Genomic DNA, 16,299 nt, shown 5'->3' with positions numbered 1-16,299 from the left:
TGGTTAGTATACCCGCCTGTCACGCGGGTGACCCGGGTTCAATTCCCGGACGGGGAGTCTTTTTTGCCAATTTCTTTCATCCCTTGTCTCTTTTTTTTACATCCCAACTACATACACAAATATTCCTCCCAAAAACTACCATTTTACCATGATTTATCACCACTATATAGCCATTCCTACGATTTTTCTTGTTGGGAGCACGTAAGATCTGGATATTGCACTAACTTTAGGCTTGATAGCTCAATCGACAGCCGCGCCTAATGCGTTGATTTGGTTGTGTATTTTCGGACTCTGAGGGCAGCGCTTGGCCAGGTCCGAGATATGTTCGAGACACGTCGAAACAGCGTGGGGGTCCACGCGGATAGATGGCGGCCCAAATTGTTACACAACTTAAATTTGTGTTTGCTTATATATACGAGCATGTTTTGCGTTATCTTCATAATTACGCAAAGACTTCGCATACGTACGTAGAGACTAGCAATCTCCTTCTTCTTCATTCGCTTGCCGGTCCGTGGCTGCGCAGGCGGCGGCGCGGGGGCTCGTCTGGCTCTTCTGTCGTCGCCCTACGACGCTTGCGGCTGCCGTGAGGCCCGTGACGACACGGCCGGTTAAATCTTTCCAGGCGTCGCGGTCGGCGGCAAAGCTACGCAGTTCGTCAAAGTCCTCGGGAGTCGCCAGCGACTGAGGCGGCGTCAGCGACTGGAGGTCGCGGTGCAGGACGATCGGTGGCGTGATCTTGGTGCGTTGTGTTTGCTTGGAAATCAAAATCAGATCCTCAGATTCTGTCGACATCCAGCCTTGTACTAGAAACCGCGCGATAATGGTACACAAGTTGAACGTGTAAAAGCTGTACAAATAGACATGATGCTTAGTTGTCATCTTGGAAGAGAACCGCTACACCACGAAGAACCCATTTTTCTTGCCCGCAGTCGGTCGGCAGCGTCGCGAGGAGGACATAGGTCGGACCGCGGAAGCGTGTGAGATACACGGGGCACTCGTAAATTGTGGGATCGTGGCGCAAGTAGCCCACGGATGTGGGTTCCCAAAGCGGCTTGGTCTCGACAGCCTTGACATACACAACGGGCATCATCCACAGAAGCTCTTTTGGGTTGCTGTCCATGACGATGCCACCACACTCGGTCGCCGGCGACGTTCCGACCTTGTACTTGGTCGGAATTTCATCGACCGTACTCCAACGCGCGCCTTCGATGAAGAGGCCGTGAACAAAGACACCGTCGTCCGGGTAGTACGTCATGGCGTCGGCGTTGATGACCGTCGTCATGTGCGTCTCGACCGTCATCTTGTTGAGTGGCATCCTATATAGCAGTATTACAACGACTGTGAGCTCGATCAAACGTCGTACAGCTTGCGGCGCGACGTGACTTGAAGACACGCAGTCGTGTAGGCTGTGGGGTTGAAGAGCCCTGGGAGCCAAAGCGAGAAGGGCGTGATGAAGTCCGAAGCCCATTTCTGCAGCTGCGCATGGCGCTTGACCATGTCCACAAACCAACCGGAGAGCGACTTCTTGCTCGGCCACGCCTTCCGTTCCCACTTGCACTGGGAAAACGGGTTGCGACCAGGCACTTCGTTGAGCCCAATCGCTGTCGCGAGGTCTTCCATGGACTGGGACATGTTGAGCTGCCCGTTCAGACCTTTCTTGAGGTCGGCCAGCGACTTGCGAATCTCGTCCAAAAGCACGTTCATGCGGTCGCACTCTTGGAGCGCAACGACGACAAACGGACCTATTCACCGAGCGTCCGTACATACTCCAAGAAATGTGCATCGTTGTACCGTGGTCTTGGGTCAACCCGGGCGCCGCGACCTCTTGCAAGTCGAGCATCATGAAAAACTCGGGCGTTCGCGCCTCGAAATCGTCGATTGTCGCCTTGAGCATCGCCGTCTTGTCCGAGCCGCCACCGCCGCCGCTGCTGCCGCCGCCACCGATACTGACAATCGTGTAGCAGAGCGTCTCGCACGTCGTCGTGAGATACCTATGGTCGCCGCCACCATGAGCATAGATTACCCATCATCAACGGACCCGATCTCGGCGTTCGGATGCAAGCCAAAGAGCGGAGGTGACTCGGGTACCATGTTCTTTTCAATGTACGTCGCGTAATCCGAGAAGGAAAACTCGGCCGGGTTTGGCGACTTGAAGCCGGGTCCAAGCTCCATACCGTTGAGCAAACCCGGGTTGATGAGTACGGTGAGGTATGTGTTGTTGGTGCGGCGATCCCAGCTGTCAGTGATGTGCCCACCGTACATGATTTCGCCGAAGATGTATCGAATGTCGTCCCACGGTACTGTCGCGTTGTTGTCCAAGTAACTCTGGAGCACGTTGCCGCAAATCGTGAGGTCACCCGTGTTGAAGCTGTACGCACGGCTCCAGCCTTGCTGCCCAAAGCGCCGACGCCCAAGCACGATGGCATGGAACCAGCACAGCGAGAAGAGACATGCTTTGAACTCGGTGGGTTTCGTGCACGCATCGACCTTGTCTTCGCCGAACGTCGCCCACGCACGGCGAAGGTTCGACTGAATGTCGGAGGGTGCTTCGTTGGCCACTTTGATGCAGCTTTGCATGAGCGATTCCGGTACGTTGAGCTCAAGCGGTAGCAGAATCGGCGGCGGCTCGGCCGAAATGAAGCATCGGAAGAGCTCGTGCGGCCCTTCGCCGACGATTTCTTCAAGCTGGCGCTCGAGCATCGGCAGCCACGACTGCATGAGATGCACATTCTGGAGAATGATCCAGCCGCCCTTGGTTGCGAGTTTCTTGAGGCAGTCACCAGCATGCTGCTCCTGGCCTACAAGGCGCTGAGACATCGGGTCGGACGCTAGGCCTGCGTACCTTGGCCCATCGAAATGTTGATAAAGTTGTCGTTTTCGATGCTGACGCCCTTGGTGCGCCCAAGGTCCTCGACCCACGGCGTCGGGTCCACGCCGGGAAAGAGCACAAAGAAAATCGGGATCGCAGGGTTCGTCTCCTCAAACGTCTGAAGCATGTCGAACGGCGGCTGCGTCACATACTGTTCGCCTACGAAGCGTGTTAGGTATCAGTGTATCAAGTCACAATAGAGAAATACCGAGCGCGTCAAGAATGAAGCGCCGGAGGGCGTTCGTGACACGATCAGGCCGCAGGGCGCGGAGAAGAATGATCTTTTGAAATGGCGTGAGCTTGGTAAAGTCGCCCGGGAGCTTGCACTGCTCGGCGTCTTCGGCGGCAAACCACTTGCGCCATTCGTCCGGGTCGTTCTGCATGACATCGGCCACGGTGGCAAACACTTTTAGGGTCTCGAGCGCTTTGAGCTTGGCAAAACAGGACGGCGGCAGCCACTCGGCGAGAACGCCCATATTGCCCGGCTCGGCCACTGACTTTGCGAGGAGGAAGGCGTCGACCTCGGCGTCGACGAGGCCGCCGTCGCGCAGCAAGATCTTGAGACAGAGCATCGTCGCGACCGTGAGCTTGTCGCGCTCGAAGAGGCCGCGCCGAATGTAGTTGAAGACGCACATGGTGATGCTGGAAATCAAGCCTACGTGACCGATATGACGACCCACGCATTCAGAAGAGACGCACCTGTGCAGCGCGCGGCAATGTCTTCGTCCGAAAACTCGATCGTGGCTTCTTCGGCGGGCGGCGCATCGGGCGGGGGCGGGGCCTCGCCATCGACTGCCGCGTCGGCTGGAGGCTCGTCGGCCACGGGCGATGCCATCGGGAGGTTGTACACGCCTTGGAGAAAGACTTGCTGGAACGCAGCGAGCGAGTAAATGTAGTACGAGTGCACTTTGCTCAGGTCGATCATGAGGAAGAAGAGGAGCGACCCGCGCGCGGCGATCGACCGGTACTTTTCGCTCGTTACGTTGACGCTCTCTTGGGTCTTCTTGGCCGCTTCCATGTTGTTTTGCGTCATCTGCGCCTTGTACTTGGTGTCGGACAAGATTGCAATGAGCGGCTGGTTGTTGGTGATATCGTCGTCGGCTTCCGCGAGGTACTGCAGAATGATGTCTTCGAGCTTCTTGAGCTCGATCTTGCCTTGGTTTTGCTGCTGAATGAGCTTCTCGCGCTTGATCGCGAGATCCGAGCGCTCTTTCGAGACGACGAGGTTGAGCAGCTGGTCTTCGAGGCCCAGCGCCGTGACGGTAAAGTTGACCATGGTGCACTCGGCCTGGATCTCGGGCGGGTAGTGCGGGTTCCCGAGTTTCGTGTGGAGGTACAAGCGGAACTCGTCGCAGTACGGCACGGACGCATCCCCAACCGTGATCTCAATGCGGTTACCGCGCTTGGACGTCGAGCGCTGGATGACAGGCGCCAGGATCGCGTCGATCTTCTCGCCGAGGTTTTCGATCAGGAACGCCGTCTTGGTGCCGAGCGCCGTCTTGAGCTTCTCGATCCAAAACTTTTGACCAATGCGCACGATCTGGAGGTTGAACGGCGCCTCCTTCTCGCGGATCCACGCAATCGCTTGCAGCTGCGGGTCGATGATGAGCGGCCGGCGTCCTACAACGTCCTATGCAATTCTCCAAACGTTTTAAAGTAGAAACGTACCCATGGCGACCGTGTTGACGACAATCGCACCGTTTTCGGTCGAGACGCGATCGGCAGGAAGACGCTGCGTGTTCCACTCGGCAATCTCCGCGTCGTTGGTGAGAATGTACACGGGATTGCTCTCTTCACTCATGGCGATCGAGTTGCCATTCGCCGCCTTGCGCAGGTACGGCACCCAGTGCTTATTGATGAGCTCGTCTCGGAAGGGCTTGGTGAACGGACCAATGTACGAGATGAACGCAGACGCCAAGAGACAGTCGCCCACGAGCAAATCCTTCTCCTTTTGCAGCTGAAGGACGTTGATGCCCCTAATGATGCACGCGTGTCACCGACTTTCGTTGGACGGTTGTCGTCGTACCAGCGCACGTTTTCCGAACTGAGGTCCTTGGTGAGCGTGCCAGCCAGCTTCATCTTGCGGTTGCCTTGCTCGACCGAGTTGATGGCGTCTTCCTTTTCCTTTTCGGCTGCGGCAGCTTCTTCCAGCAGCTTGTTGAGCTTGGCGTTGAGATCTAAGCATCTCGTTCTAGGCGTGACCGTGGACGCAAAGCGCACCTGCTACGAGCGACGTGACTTCGCCGAGGCGCTTGTTGGCGGCTTCGAGCTCCAAGTTGGCCGCCGCCAGCGCCATTCTAAGATGACGCCGTGAGATGGTGGTGACTGTGATGATACCAGACGCACCGCTTGGGCTCGACCGTGACGAGGATGTCGTAGTACATGACGATGTTGACGACCCAACTGCAGAGACCGGCGGCGGCTTTGTTTTTCGTCGCAATGATGTCGGGCTTGAAGTACTCTTTTTCGAGGAACTCGCGCACTTCCTTCCAGTTTTGCGTCGGAATTTGGTTGGCGTCCACGAGGTCCTTGAACTTGAGGAGGTACTCGATGTACTCTGGGATGTTGCCGAGCACTTGCTTCTTGCACGCGTCCCACTTGAAGTCCTTGACTTTGCCTTGCTTGGTCACGACAACGTTGGGATGCACGCCGGCCAGCAGCACCATTGTCGCTCCGAAGACGTCGTCGACACCCACCGGCGGCTTGGACATGGTCTTACACTCGCCGAGATCCTTCTTGTTGAGCGAGTCGAGGGCTTCCATGGCTTGCTGCACCGCTGGCTCGGCCTTGGCCAAATCTATTGTACACAAAGTTTTATAACCGTTCGTGATTCGCTTCACGTACCTTCCATGGTCGAGCGCTGCTTCTCGGTGACTTCGGCTTGGATGATGGCGCATTTGGCAGCCTCTTCCTCGGCCTTCTTGGACTCGACTTCGACTTTGGCTTTTTCCTTGTTGACCGTCTCGGCGATGCCGGACGCGACGGCTTTCTTGTCTTCGGCTTGCTCGAGCTTGCCCTTGAGCTCGACTTCGAGGCGCGCGACCGTCTCGCCCGTTTCTTTGAGCTTTTGCAGTCCTTTCTCGAGACGCTCGATCGCACCGGCGTACTCCTTGACCTTCTTTTTCAAAATGTTCTTGTACAGCTGGAGGAGCTCGAGGTACGATTTGGGCGTGGTGTACACATACCTACAATTGTTTGACGGGGCGCATCGCATGTACAGCAGAAGTACCGTCGCTCGACTTGGAAAAAGCGCTCGGCGCATTGGTTCACCGAGACGAACGAAAATGGCATAAAGTTTTCAATGCCGGCGCGCGACTCGTCCGAGCCAAGGAGGTCGCTAATGTCCTTGAGCTTTTCCTTCCCGACACTCAAGAGCGCTTCTTTGGGCCATGGCTGGAACCAATCGATGACGGTGCAGTTGACAAGCGCCGGGAACTTGCGCGCGCGGCTGCGAAAGTCGTCGCCGACAGGTGAGAAGCAGAGGCAGAGATGGAGGCGCTTGCGGATCTCGCTTTGGAAAAACTTGATGATTTCCTTGCGCTCCTTCGTGCCGGCCATGACGCACACCATTTGGACGATGTTGTCCATGTCTTCGGTGGCAAACAAGTCGGGAATGTCGCCCGACGCGAGGAGATCGTTGAGGTAGATGAGAAACTTCTCGTTCGTGATCTGCGAGTCGGTGAGAAGGAAGACGACGCCGCCTTTCTCTTCGCTGCGACTGCACTGGTCAGTGATGACCATGTACATTTTGCGCAGATCTTCTTTAAACTCGTTCTCGCCATACTTGCTTGAAATCGAAATCTGCTTGACCGTGTACTCGCAAATGTGCGACGCTAACCGCGCCAAGGACCGCTTCCCCGAACCACCGACACCGACCAAGAGCGCGTGTCTACAGCACACAACGTGAGCCGGCTTCAACACCGCGATGCGTCGTACCCGGATTCGTTGCGCAAAATGCGCACAATGCGCGCGACGTGCTTGATCGCGTCGTCAAACAAGTCGAGGTACATGGCCGTGTTGTTCTCGTTGTTGTTGTAGTCGCGCAGTTGGATCTCGAGGTTCTTCTTGAGGTCGTCGAGGTTGGTGCCGTTCACTTGGTCGTACTCGGGGTCGCCGTCCTTTGTAAAATGGCAGAAAATCAGCGGCCACGAGTTCTCGGCCGCGTAGTAGCGCGACGTGTTGCATGTCGGGAAGCTCCGCTTGACTTGGAGCTGCACGAGTTGGTTGTACTTTTCAATGTCGGCTTTACACACGAGGCGGTCGCCATACACGCGCTCGCTCTCGTGGAGCCAGAGCAACACAAACTTCTCGCTCGTGTTGAACCGCTCCTTCTTGCTCGCAATGAGGCCCTGAAAGACATTCGAGAGATGCCGGACGTTGAACTCGTAGTGAAAGTTGGCCGCTGTCTTGCGGAAGGTCTGGACCACGCTCGTATGCAGCGTGAGCGCCGCCTTGATGAGCGCGTTCCAGAACGACGACGTGTTGAGCTCGCCGCTGAACGTCCCCAAGTGGCCGCCGAGGAACGTTTCGTAGATGGTCACGAGCGACGGCGCCTCGGGCATGCCCATCGCGAACGTCGTGAAGTGCCGCTGGAGACGCGGATCCACGAGGAACGACCCAGCCGTCGGGTTCATACCAGCCACGATTTGCGTGTTGAGAATGTTTTGCACTTGGAGCTTGGCGCGGTCAAACCTGCGACAGACCATCATGATACATACGCAATAGAAAAGGCTTGGAACATACCAATGACGGTATTCCATCTTTTGCCGCAAGAGCGAGATGGCCGACTGGGTGTTGTACGGGTCGACTTCGGGCAAATTGAGATCGTCCATAAAGTAAATGAGCCGAAATTTGCCCGGCGGGCCAAAGTTGGACCCCGTCTTCTTCTCGAGGTGGCTAAACATGGCAGCCTGGAGAATCGACGACGTCGTGTAAAAGTTGAAGTTGAGCGTCGTGAACCGAAACCCGTAGTTGGCATCTTCGCGCGAGAGCTTCTTGAGCACGCCGTTGACGTTTTGGGTCTTGCCCGTACCCGCGGGGCCGCACACCATGAGCGGAATGCTCTTGCAAATCAGATTCTCGAGCCAAAACGCGATCGACGACGTCTCGGTCGTCGGCACAGTGATCTGGTTGATCGGGTCCGGCGATTTGTACGTGGCCGTGTAAAAGTACGGCGACTTGCTCCACGCGTTAAACTTGGCGGTCTCGGGGTCGAGCCAAAAATCAAACACGGTGTTGCTCGCACTCGCCACGATCTTGACGTCCTTCCACGTGTTCTTCCACCAGTTGCTAAACTCGAGCGCATAGTCGGTGCCGTCGTCCGAGACGGTGAGGATTGACCCAAACGCCCAGACGCAGCAAAAGCAAAAGTTGTGCTGCATGACGCCATAGTCGGCCAGCACCGCTGGCGTCAAGAGACAGTCGAGCATGTTGAGGAGGTTGCCGACCAGCGTCACCTCTTCGACCGGAATGATGGGCACGAGGCGCTTTTTGAAAAACTTGAGCGTCGGTTCCATGTACGAGTCAAATAGGCCCTGGAACTGGCCGCGCATCTCGGGCGAGAAGAGGAGTCCTTGGTCCTTTGCTTTCTTTGTTGGGTCGGGCGTGCTGTGTCGGAGGAGCCACGAGTCGATGAGGCACCGCCATTGGTAGCCCTCGGTGGCGCTAATGTAGAGAATACCGGCGCGGGAGACGGTTGCGGGCGTCGCATACACCAAGTCGCGGATCTCAAAGATCATGCGCATGTGCGACTTGAGCGGGACGCGCTCATTGGAGGCGAGCGTGAGCATGCGGTTGTCGTCCATGACCGAGTTCATCGACTCGATCCAGTTGGCGTCAAGATCACCATCGAGCAAGATCCACTTGGGCGACGTGTCGTCCTCGCCGTTCTCTTTGGTGCGCGAACCGAGGTCCCGCATGATCTTACTCAGCAAGCCGTCCTTCCACTCGCGCGTCTTGAGCACAATGTAGCCGTAGAGCTCGTTGGTCGAGACCGACTTTGGATTGAGATCCTGGATCTCCATCGAGATGCCCATGATCTCGCGGGCTTTTCGAAGAGTCTTCCACGTCTCTGTCTTGCCACATGCTGGCGGCCCCATGACGAAGACGCAGTGTCGGATCGCAAGAAGCTCCGAGAGCTGGACGACCTTGAGCATAAATTCTTCGCGCGGACTAAGCAGACACCGCATTCGCGACCCCTCGAAAGGCAGAGTAGTTGTACCTGTTGTTGATGGCCTCGCACGCACCTTGGACCATCGACTCGAGCTCCGGGTCGCGCTTCCGGGGCGGGTCGTTCCGGACGTCAATGTTGGGGTCGTTGCGAGGAAACAAGTCGCCGAGCAACCCGAAAAAGATGACGTTGTCTTCGACGACGATCTTGGGAATGTTAAAGTCCCGAAGCGCGCGCATGAGCAGATCCGGCTCGGGGATGTCGGGCTCGGCGCGCTTGAACGACCCGGCGACACAGAGCACTGACTTGACCGCGCGGAGACCTATATACGCACTATTGCGTACGATTCAAATGCAAGAGGAATGTACCCCAATCGTAGTGGAGCTGCTTGGAGAGGAGCTGTCCGAGGAGCGAGTACAAGCCGTAAAACTTGGACGCGAGAATCTTGGCTTGCGTAAAGCCTTCGGCCATGAGCATGTTTTCGCAGATCAAGACCAAGTCGGGCACCATGACCGTCATGGGTCGGAAAAGCGCCTTGAGACCTTCGGGCAGCTCCGATCGGCCGAGGTACCCGGGGTTCATTGTGATGAAGGCGCCGACTGTCGGGTCGAGCATGACGGGTTCGTTCTCCAAGATGAAGCGCTCGTCGTCAGCCTTGCAGGCATCGCAGACGGCCTTGAATTGGACCGAGCACACACTGAGCACCTCGGGCACGAGTCGGTTGAACTCGTCAAAGCAGCCCCACGACCCGGACGAAGCCAATCCCTTGAAGATGTTGCCGAGACTCTTGTAGTCCATTTCCGGCGAGCAGTTGAAGACATAGCAGGCCTTCCCGAGCGCGTTGGCGAGATCTTTCGTGGTCTCGGTCTTGCCCGTTCCTGCTGGCCCCGCGGGCGCACATCCCATCTTGAGGTTGAGCGCTTGCGTCGCCGTGACGTAAATACGATCCGTGAGCGGCGTAATGACAAGCCTAATTCCACTCAACTTCGCGAAACAAAAGATGAAAAGACGCACCGCGGACCGTTCCCGAGGTACTCGTAGTCGTACGGAATCCCGGCGTCGCAAATGAGCACTTGGGCGCGCGCGTTGTTGGGGCCGCGAAAGTTTTGGTCCCGGTTGAGAAAGCTGCCTTGGCACGGCGAAAAATAGTGTTTGAGCTGCGACTGCCACATGAAGCTCGTCGCGTCGTCGACACCGGCGCGGATCATATTGGCAACGATATCGCGGCCGTGTGCGTCCATGGTGATCAAACACATGACGCGCTGGCGCTCGGCATTCGAGATCTTACTCTGCGTGAGCTTGATCAAATCCTCGAGTTGCCCTTCCTGCTTTGTGTTGTAGCGCGTGAGCGCTTCGCGGTCCCCGCCGCCCATGGCCCGGAATGCGGCCTCGACTTCCTTGACGTAGTGGATACCCGCTGAAAGCAAGATGATTTGGGCTGCGTCCAGAGGCTTCCCCGATGGGTCCTTGTAGTTGATCCACTCGACGCGCGGCTCGGTTGTGTAGAGCACGAGCGAGCGTTCAATGTGCTTGAAGAGCGTGTACTTCATGGCCTTCAAGAGCGCCTCGAGGTAGATCTCAGCCTCGCCGTCCAAGAGCACGGGCTCGGTAAAGTCGACGATTTCGTGCCCGACGCCCGAGACGAACGCGACGGCCGTCGGACGGCCCGTCGGCGCCGGCACCAAGTTCATCGTCTTGCATGCGAGATAGATCTTGGACGCGTGCGGCATGATCTTGGCGGGGTTGGACCCGTTGGACAAGATGTCGAGGAGATCCTACACACAGCATTTGAAACTCAAACTCAAAAACTGGCGACGTACGGCCTCCGACATAAAGTAAAAGCGCGGAAATTGGCGCCGACGGCCGTCGAGGAACTCCTTGAGCCGGTGCTTGCAGAGCTCAAGCTTCTCGACGATGGACTCAAGAAGCTTGAAGAGACCGGGGACGGTACACGCCACTTTGACGTTCTTGGTCACCCAAGCTTCGCGCAAAATGCGGCGGACCTCGACGTCGATGTCCTCAAAGTCGGCTGTGAGCGCCGGCAGCTGGTTCTTGACTTCTTCGCTCTGGATAAAGAGCGGCTCGAGGTAGCTCCACGAGCGCTGGATGTCGCCGAGGATGACGACGACTTCATTCACGGATGCGAGGCCTTCGTGCATATCGGTGACGCGCGCCTCAAAGTCACCTTGATACGGCGACGACGTCATGGCTTGGCAGTCAATCTGGTTGGTTTCGAGCAGCTCAAAGTTGTCCTCCGAGATCTTGAGCAGGGGCACTTGCTTCTCGACCGGGTCCGTCGGGTTGTACGGCGACATCTCCCACTCCACGAGCGCCCACGTCTCTTCGAGCTCGACAAGCTTGAGCTCGAGCTCCTGCTCCTTCTCGGCTTCGTACGCAATCTCGCCAATCTCACTCGCATACTCGTGCAGGCGCTTGCTCAAGAGAAACCCCAGCTTTTGGTCCGGGTCCGCGTCTGGTGGCGTGAACTCGCCCGTGTGGCCCATGATGCGCTTCCAGTGCCGCGGTCGCATGTAGCTCGACGAGAGACACCGGAGGAGCGGGTGCGTCTTGTCAAAGCCCTGGGTTTCTTTCAAAATGACCTTGTACGCGTCGCACCACTGAATGTCGCGCGGGATCTTCTTGAGTTCCTTCAAGACGGCTTGCGTCTCCATCGCGAGCACGTTGCAGTCGACGTCCTTCCACAGGATCTCGTGGGTGGACGCAAAGAACGCTTTCGTGCGCTTGACGATGGCCCACACGGCCTTGGCGCCGTCAAAGTCGGATCGGATCGCGGCCATCGTAGCGTGGGTTTCGTTCATGCGCTGGGGGAACCCAAAGACGTGGCTCAAGTCGCTCTTCTCCGCACAGCGCTTCTTTTCATTCTCCCACTCGACGAGCTGCATCTCAATCTTCTCGAGCGCCTTGGCAGGCTCGAGTTTCGAGTCCCAAAAGTCGAGCGTCTTGATGCTTGCCTGCCACTTTTTGACTTTGGTCTCGTACTCGGCGATCGTCGCCTCGGTCTTTTCCGAGAAGATCCGCGTCGGCTCGGTGACGCGCGTCTCCGTCTCGGGCACTTGCACTTGAATGTCATGGTAGAGCTTGATGAGGTTGTCGACGTCCGCGGCTTCCTTATCGACGTGCCCGCCAATCTTCTTCATGTACTGGAAGAGGTGCGCCGTCTGCTCCTGCAGCAGCTGGTTGGCCGCTCGGTCCGTCTCGAGCTTCCGCACGAGGTCCTTGATCTTCTTGAGCGCCTCGAGGCCGTCCGCGTCGTTGCTCGGAATGTCCGCCTACCCACGAGTGTCTCGTCACTGTTTATATGTATGTCGTACCTTGAGCTCTTTGAGCACGCGCTTGTAGTCGCCCGCGCGCTTGGTCGTGTCGGTGTAGAGTTTGCGGATGAGGTCGGACGAGTTGAAGTCGTCTTCTTTCGCGACACTTGGGACGCAGCGGATCGCCATCTCGTCGGACGGAGGCTGGAAGCAGCAGGCGAACGGCGACCCGCGAATCGGACCCGCAATGCCGTCAAACGTCCCTTCAAACGTGACGTGGACCATGTACTTGCCGGCGGCGGGCGGGATGAACGTGACAATGTAGCGCCCGTCGCCTTTGTCCACGATCGTCGTAATCTCGATTGTGCTCTCGACATCGTCCGTGCCGTCGGCGGTGCGCGGCACCAGCGTGACGTGGTAGACGTCACCGCCGCAGTCGCGTGCGATTCCATCCTTGTCGATCGACTGGAGCACGAACGACGTCGGCTCGTTCGCCATGATCAAGCTGCTCAGCGAGAACATGACGCATGGGCCGTACGCCATGCTCTTGGGCGCGCTTGTGACACTGTGAAACTAGATGCATAGGGTCAATCCGCTGCAATAGATCAATATGGCTCAATGTGTACCTTGAACGACGTGGCGATGTTGGTGTACGAGTCGCCGGGCAACGAGACGCGGACTTCGGTCGCGAGCGGCCCGTATTTATCAAAGTTGGGTGTCGTCACTTGCACGGCGGTCGGTCCGAGCACTTGGCCCTGGACGTCCAAGAATCCTTTGGCCACCGCAAACCGAACCGTGGCGCTCGAGCCGGTAAAGTTGTAGCCCAACACTTTAACGCGCGTGTTGCCCGTGATGGGGCCGGACGCCGGTGCAATCGACGCGACCGAGTACGGCGGCCCGACGATCTCGTTGACTTGGAGAACGTGGACGTCGCCAAACCAGCGGTTGGCCCAACCGCCAAAGAGCACCAACTTGTACGCCACCGGGTCGTAGATCATGGCCGTATCGGCGCGCGGCAGCGGCGCGTCGCCCTTGAGCGCCGGCTCGCGCCACTGCATCGTGCCCGTGTCGAGAACACTGACGTTGTTGAGGTACGCGCCTTGCGAGTTGCCCGACTCGGCGAGGTCGCCGGACGTGCCGCCAAACATAAAGATCTTCCAGTGGGGCACGGCCTGGACGCCAACACACGCGTGATTCCAAGTCGGCACGTGGAGCTTCGAGTCCGGCGCGCTCCACGTGTTGGTTTGCAGATCGAGCACGAAGAGGTCGTTGAATTGCTTGACCGAGTTCCAGCCGCCAATGACAAAGAGGTTGTTGTCGATGAGACATGTCTGGTGGGACGAGCGCGGCTCGGGCTTCTCGCCTTCGGTGAGGATCTCTTCCCACTTCATGCTGCGGAGGTCGAGCGCGTGGAGGTCGTTAAAGTCCGTGCGCCCGTACCCGTTGCCGCCGTAGCCGCCAAAGATGTACATCTTGTGCTCGACGAGCGTCGCGCTGTGCGACCCGCGGCACTGCGGCAGGCCCTCCCAAAAGTTCTGCGCGTGCTGTTGTTCCCAGAGCTTGGTCTCGCAGTCAAAGATCCAGCAGTCGTTCATGCGCTTCTCGGCCGCAAACCCGCCAAACACCACGAGCCGGCGCTCGTTGTACATGATGGCCGTGTGTCGCCAGCGCGGCGGTGGCGCGTCCTCGGGTGCGCTCGACGCGGCCTGGACGCGCGACCACGCAAAGCCGTTTGCCATGTCGAGGCGAAAGAGGTCGTTGCTCGGACCCGGCGGGATCTTGTGGTCGCAGCCTACACTCGTGCGTGAGCTTGGTACGCTTCATGGAGGAGGTACCGCCGAAAAGGTACAGCGCCGACTCGGATCCGCGCAGCGTGAGCGAGTGGCCCGACCGCTTGTTCGGGACTTCGCCCGTGCACTTGGGGTTGGCCCACACCATCTCGGGCTCGGCGCCATAGCCGATGGGCTACGAGGACGTCAGGCAGGCGTCCTGGGCGCAGCCACGTACCATGGTCGACTCCGGTTGTGTGCACGACCGCTCGCGTTGGAAACTCCGAAGATCTGGCCAAGGGACACGAAATTGGACCAATCAGCGACGAACCTCTCACTTTGTATATCCCTTCCGTCGCTGGTGCCGGGAGGTATCTTATTGACTGTGGGAGGTTTGCACGCTCGGTTTAGTGTTGAGTTTCGCGAGCGCCAGAGATCCCTCGATGAGTACCTCGCGATAGAGACAATCTGCGAGTCTGTCGACATATACCCCGGCACCGACATCGACAGAAGTATCCCAGGTGCAGCCCTTGGGCCCGCACCTGTCAACCACACTGTTTCTGCTTTCGGCTACAAGACACCACCGATTCAAACACCAGTATTCTTTGAACGAGTGTTTGAAAATGAACGCAAGCTGGAGAGAACGACGACCGACCAACTTGGCTGCTTGGTACTCGCTCCCTCGTGCGTGGTCCCATGCTGCTTCGTTTGATGCAACTTCTCGTCGGCACCTTTTGAGCATCGACTGGCAATTCCAACAAAATTGTCACGCTAGTGACCTTCGAAAATGATTGTTTTTCCAGCTAATTATAGGCCGTGGGCGTTGGCAGACGTCGAGCCACTCGCAGAAATAATGCTCGACGAGCACCAGCACACTCCCGCCCGACGAACGTCGAGTGCCCGCGACATGGCCGCTATGACTCTGCGACCCGAGATCCCCCGCGCCGCAAGTGCCGCTGTCCTCGTGGCACCAAACGTATGACAGCTTGTACGATTACCTGGCATCAGTGACCTTGCTGCAGATCCACAATGAAGGTCCCACAGACCGACTGCCCACGGTCGAGTCCAGCTACGTCGTGCATGACACCGTCCCGGTGATCCCACTGCCCACGATTCCGCTCTTGTCTCCGCGGACCTATGGGACAATGGCGTATTGAGTTGTTGAACGATTTGATTCTGGCTCAAGGGTATGTCTAGATTACCAGTGTCGGGGCGCAGTGCACTGGTGCTATCATCGTGCGACTCGAAAGTGGAGTTAGCACCCGTCAAGCTAATGCGAACGCCGCGGTCCGTGCGCAATGAAGTGACTGACGGCGTCATCTTGCCGCTGACCACCGAGCAATCGCCCGCGCTGACCGTCGAGTCCAGGTACACATGCTCTTGTGGCAAAAGATGGCTCGCTTATTCAGCGCTTGTAGCACCCTGCTGTGTGAATCGGCTGCAAGTGGCGACCCAGTGCTGTCACCACGAGGCTCGAGAACAACGCCGCGCGAATCGACAACGACACCGCACACCGTGAGTAGCTCGCCGCGCAGTCGTAAGATATCGCACCACACGCCTCGCAAGACGCCGCGATTCAGCGACCCCAACTACTACATGTCCATCCACGAGCGACTCGCCAGCACCCAGTCGCATGATGGCGACCTTGTCTCGGCGCTGGCGACGCCCCGTCCGCGTTATGCCCCACCGATGCTCACGCGCTCCAGCACGATGCCCCGTCTCATGGACAAGGACAAGGCGATGCACAAGCTCGGCGTCAACGAAGAGCTTTTGCGCCTTGAAAAGGGCATGAAGAAGCTGGGTATTTGCGACCACGATATCCAAGCCAGCCTCGAAAGTACGAGGAGCAAAGCACTTGCCGATCGGTGATTTTTGTGTGCATAGTTCGACGGCACTGTGGTGTCAGCTTTACGTCGATGCAATCCAAGACCGAGACGCTCTTGGGCTTTTCAGAGGAGCAACTTCGGCGCATCAAGGCCGTGAAACAGCTCGGCACGACCGAAGCCGAGATCCTCGACAACTATTGCCAAAAGCTGTCGACGCTAGGCGTGTCGTTCGCGACGCCGCCTCAGTAGCGGTCCTCACCTCGACTCTACTTGGCGCTTTATACAATTATATTGTCCACCAGATCATTGATACTCGCTTGCTCGTTGACGACGATCATGTTGGTGCATCAAGTACCAAGTTGCACGAGATAGAGTCGAGGAGGCCCACCGCGCT

The 16,299-nt window shown here is 57.7% G+C and overlaps 3 protein-coding genes across 3 annotated transcripts; 1 reads left to right on the top strand and 2 right to left on the bottom strand.

The window, feature by feature from the left end:
• Nucleotides 1-474: 474 nt before the first annotated feature.
• Nucleotides 475-792, bottom strand: SDRG_08877 (hypothetical protein; the record flags this gene model as incomplete). The annotated part of the gene is made up of 1 exon (XM_008614776.1): nucleotides 475-792. One exon carries the CDS (start codon nucleotides 790-792, stop codon nucleotides 475-477), a length of 318 nt encoding a protein of 105 aa, XP_008612998.1.
• Nucleotides 793-839: 47 nt separating this feature from the next.
• Nucleotides 840-14,353, bottom strand: SDRG_08876 (hypothetical protein). The gene is made up of 23 exons (XM_008614775.1): nucleotides 14,318-14,353; nucleotides 14,146-14,275; nucleotides 12,937-14,102; nucleotides 12,371-12,883; nucleotides 10,859-12,328; nucleotides 10,053-10,813; nucleotides 9,407-10,008; nucleotides 9,090-9,360; nucleotides 7,613-9,040; nucleotides 6,806-7,561; nucleotides 6,099-6,758; nucleotides 5,714-6,054; nucleotides 5,216-5,666; nucleotides 5,090-5,166; nucleotides 4,896-5,046; nucleotides 4,538-4,845; nucleotides 3,569-4,489; nucleotides 3,078-3,524; nucleotides 2,843-3,028; nucleotides 2,039-2,798; nucleotides 1,792-1,991; nucleotides 1,364-1,742; nucleotides 840-1,316 (listed from the first exon to the last, which is right to left on the bottom strand). Exons 1-23 carry the CDS (start codon nucleotides 14,318-14,320, stop codon nucleotides 869-871), a joined length of 12,429 nt encoding a protein of 4,142 aa, XP_008612997.1. The 5' UTR covers nucleotides 14,321-14,353; the 3' UTR covers nucleotides 840-868.
• Nucleotides 14,354-14,900: 547 nt separating this feature from the next.
• Nucleotides 14,901-16,221, top strand: SDRG_08875 (hypothetical protein). The gene is made up of 5 exons (XM_008614774.1): nucleotides 14,901-15,055; nucleotides 15,102-15,229; nucleotides 15,277-15,447; nucleotides 15,498-15,916; nucleotides 15,964-16,221. The coding sequence occupies exons 1-5, from the start codon at nucleotides 14,933-14,935 to the stop codon at nucleotides 16,152-16,154; spliced, it is 1,032 nt and encodes a 343-aa protein (XP_008612996.1). The 5' UTR covers nucleotides 14,901-14,932; the 3' UTR covers nucleotides 16,155-16,221.
• The last annotated feature ends 78 nt before the right edge of the window (nucleotides 16,222-16,299 follow it).

Source organism: Saprolegnia diclina (genome assembly GCF_000281045.1).
Source record: "Saprolegnia diclina VS20 unplaced genomic scaffold supercont1.27, whole genome shotgun sequence".
NCBI lineage: Eukaryota > Oomycota > Saprolegniomycetes > Saprolegniales > Saprolegniaceae > Saprolegnia > Saprolegnia diclina.
Note: the sequence above shows the minus strand (reverse complement) of the source record. Positions and strands in the feature narration are given on the sequence as shown.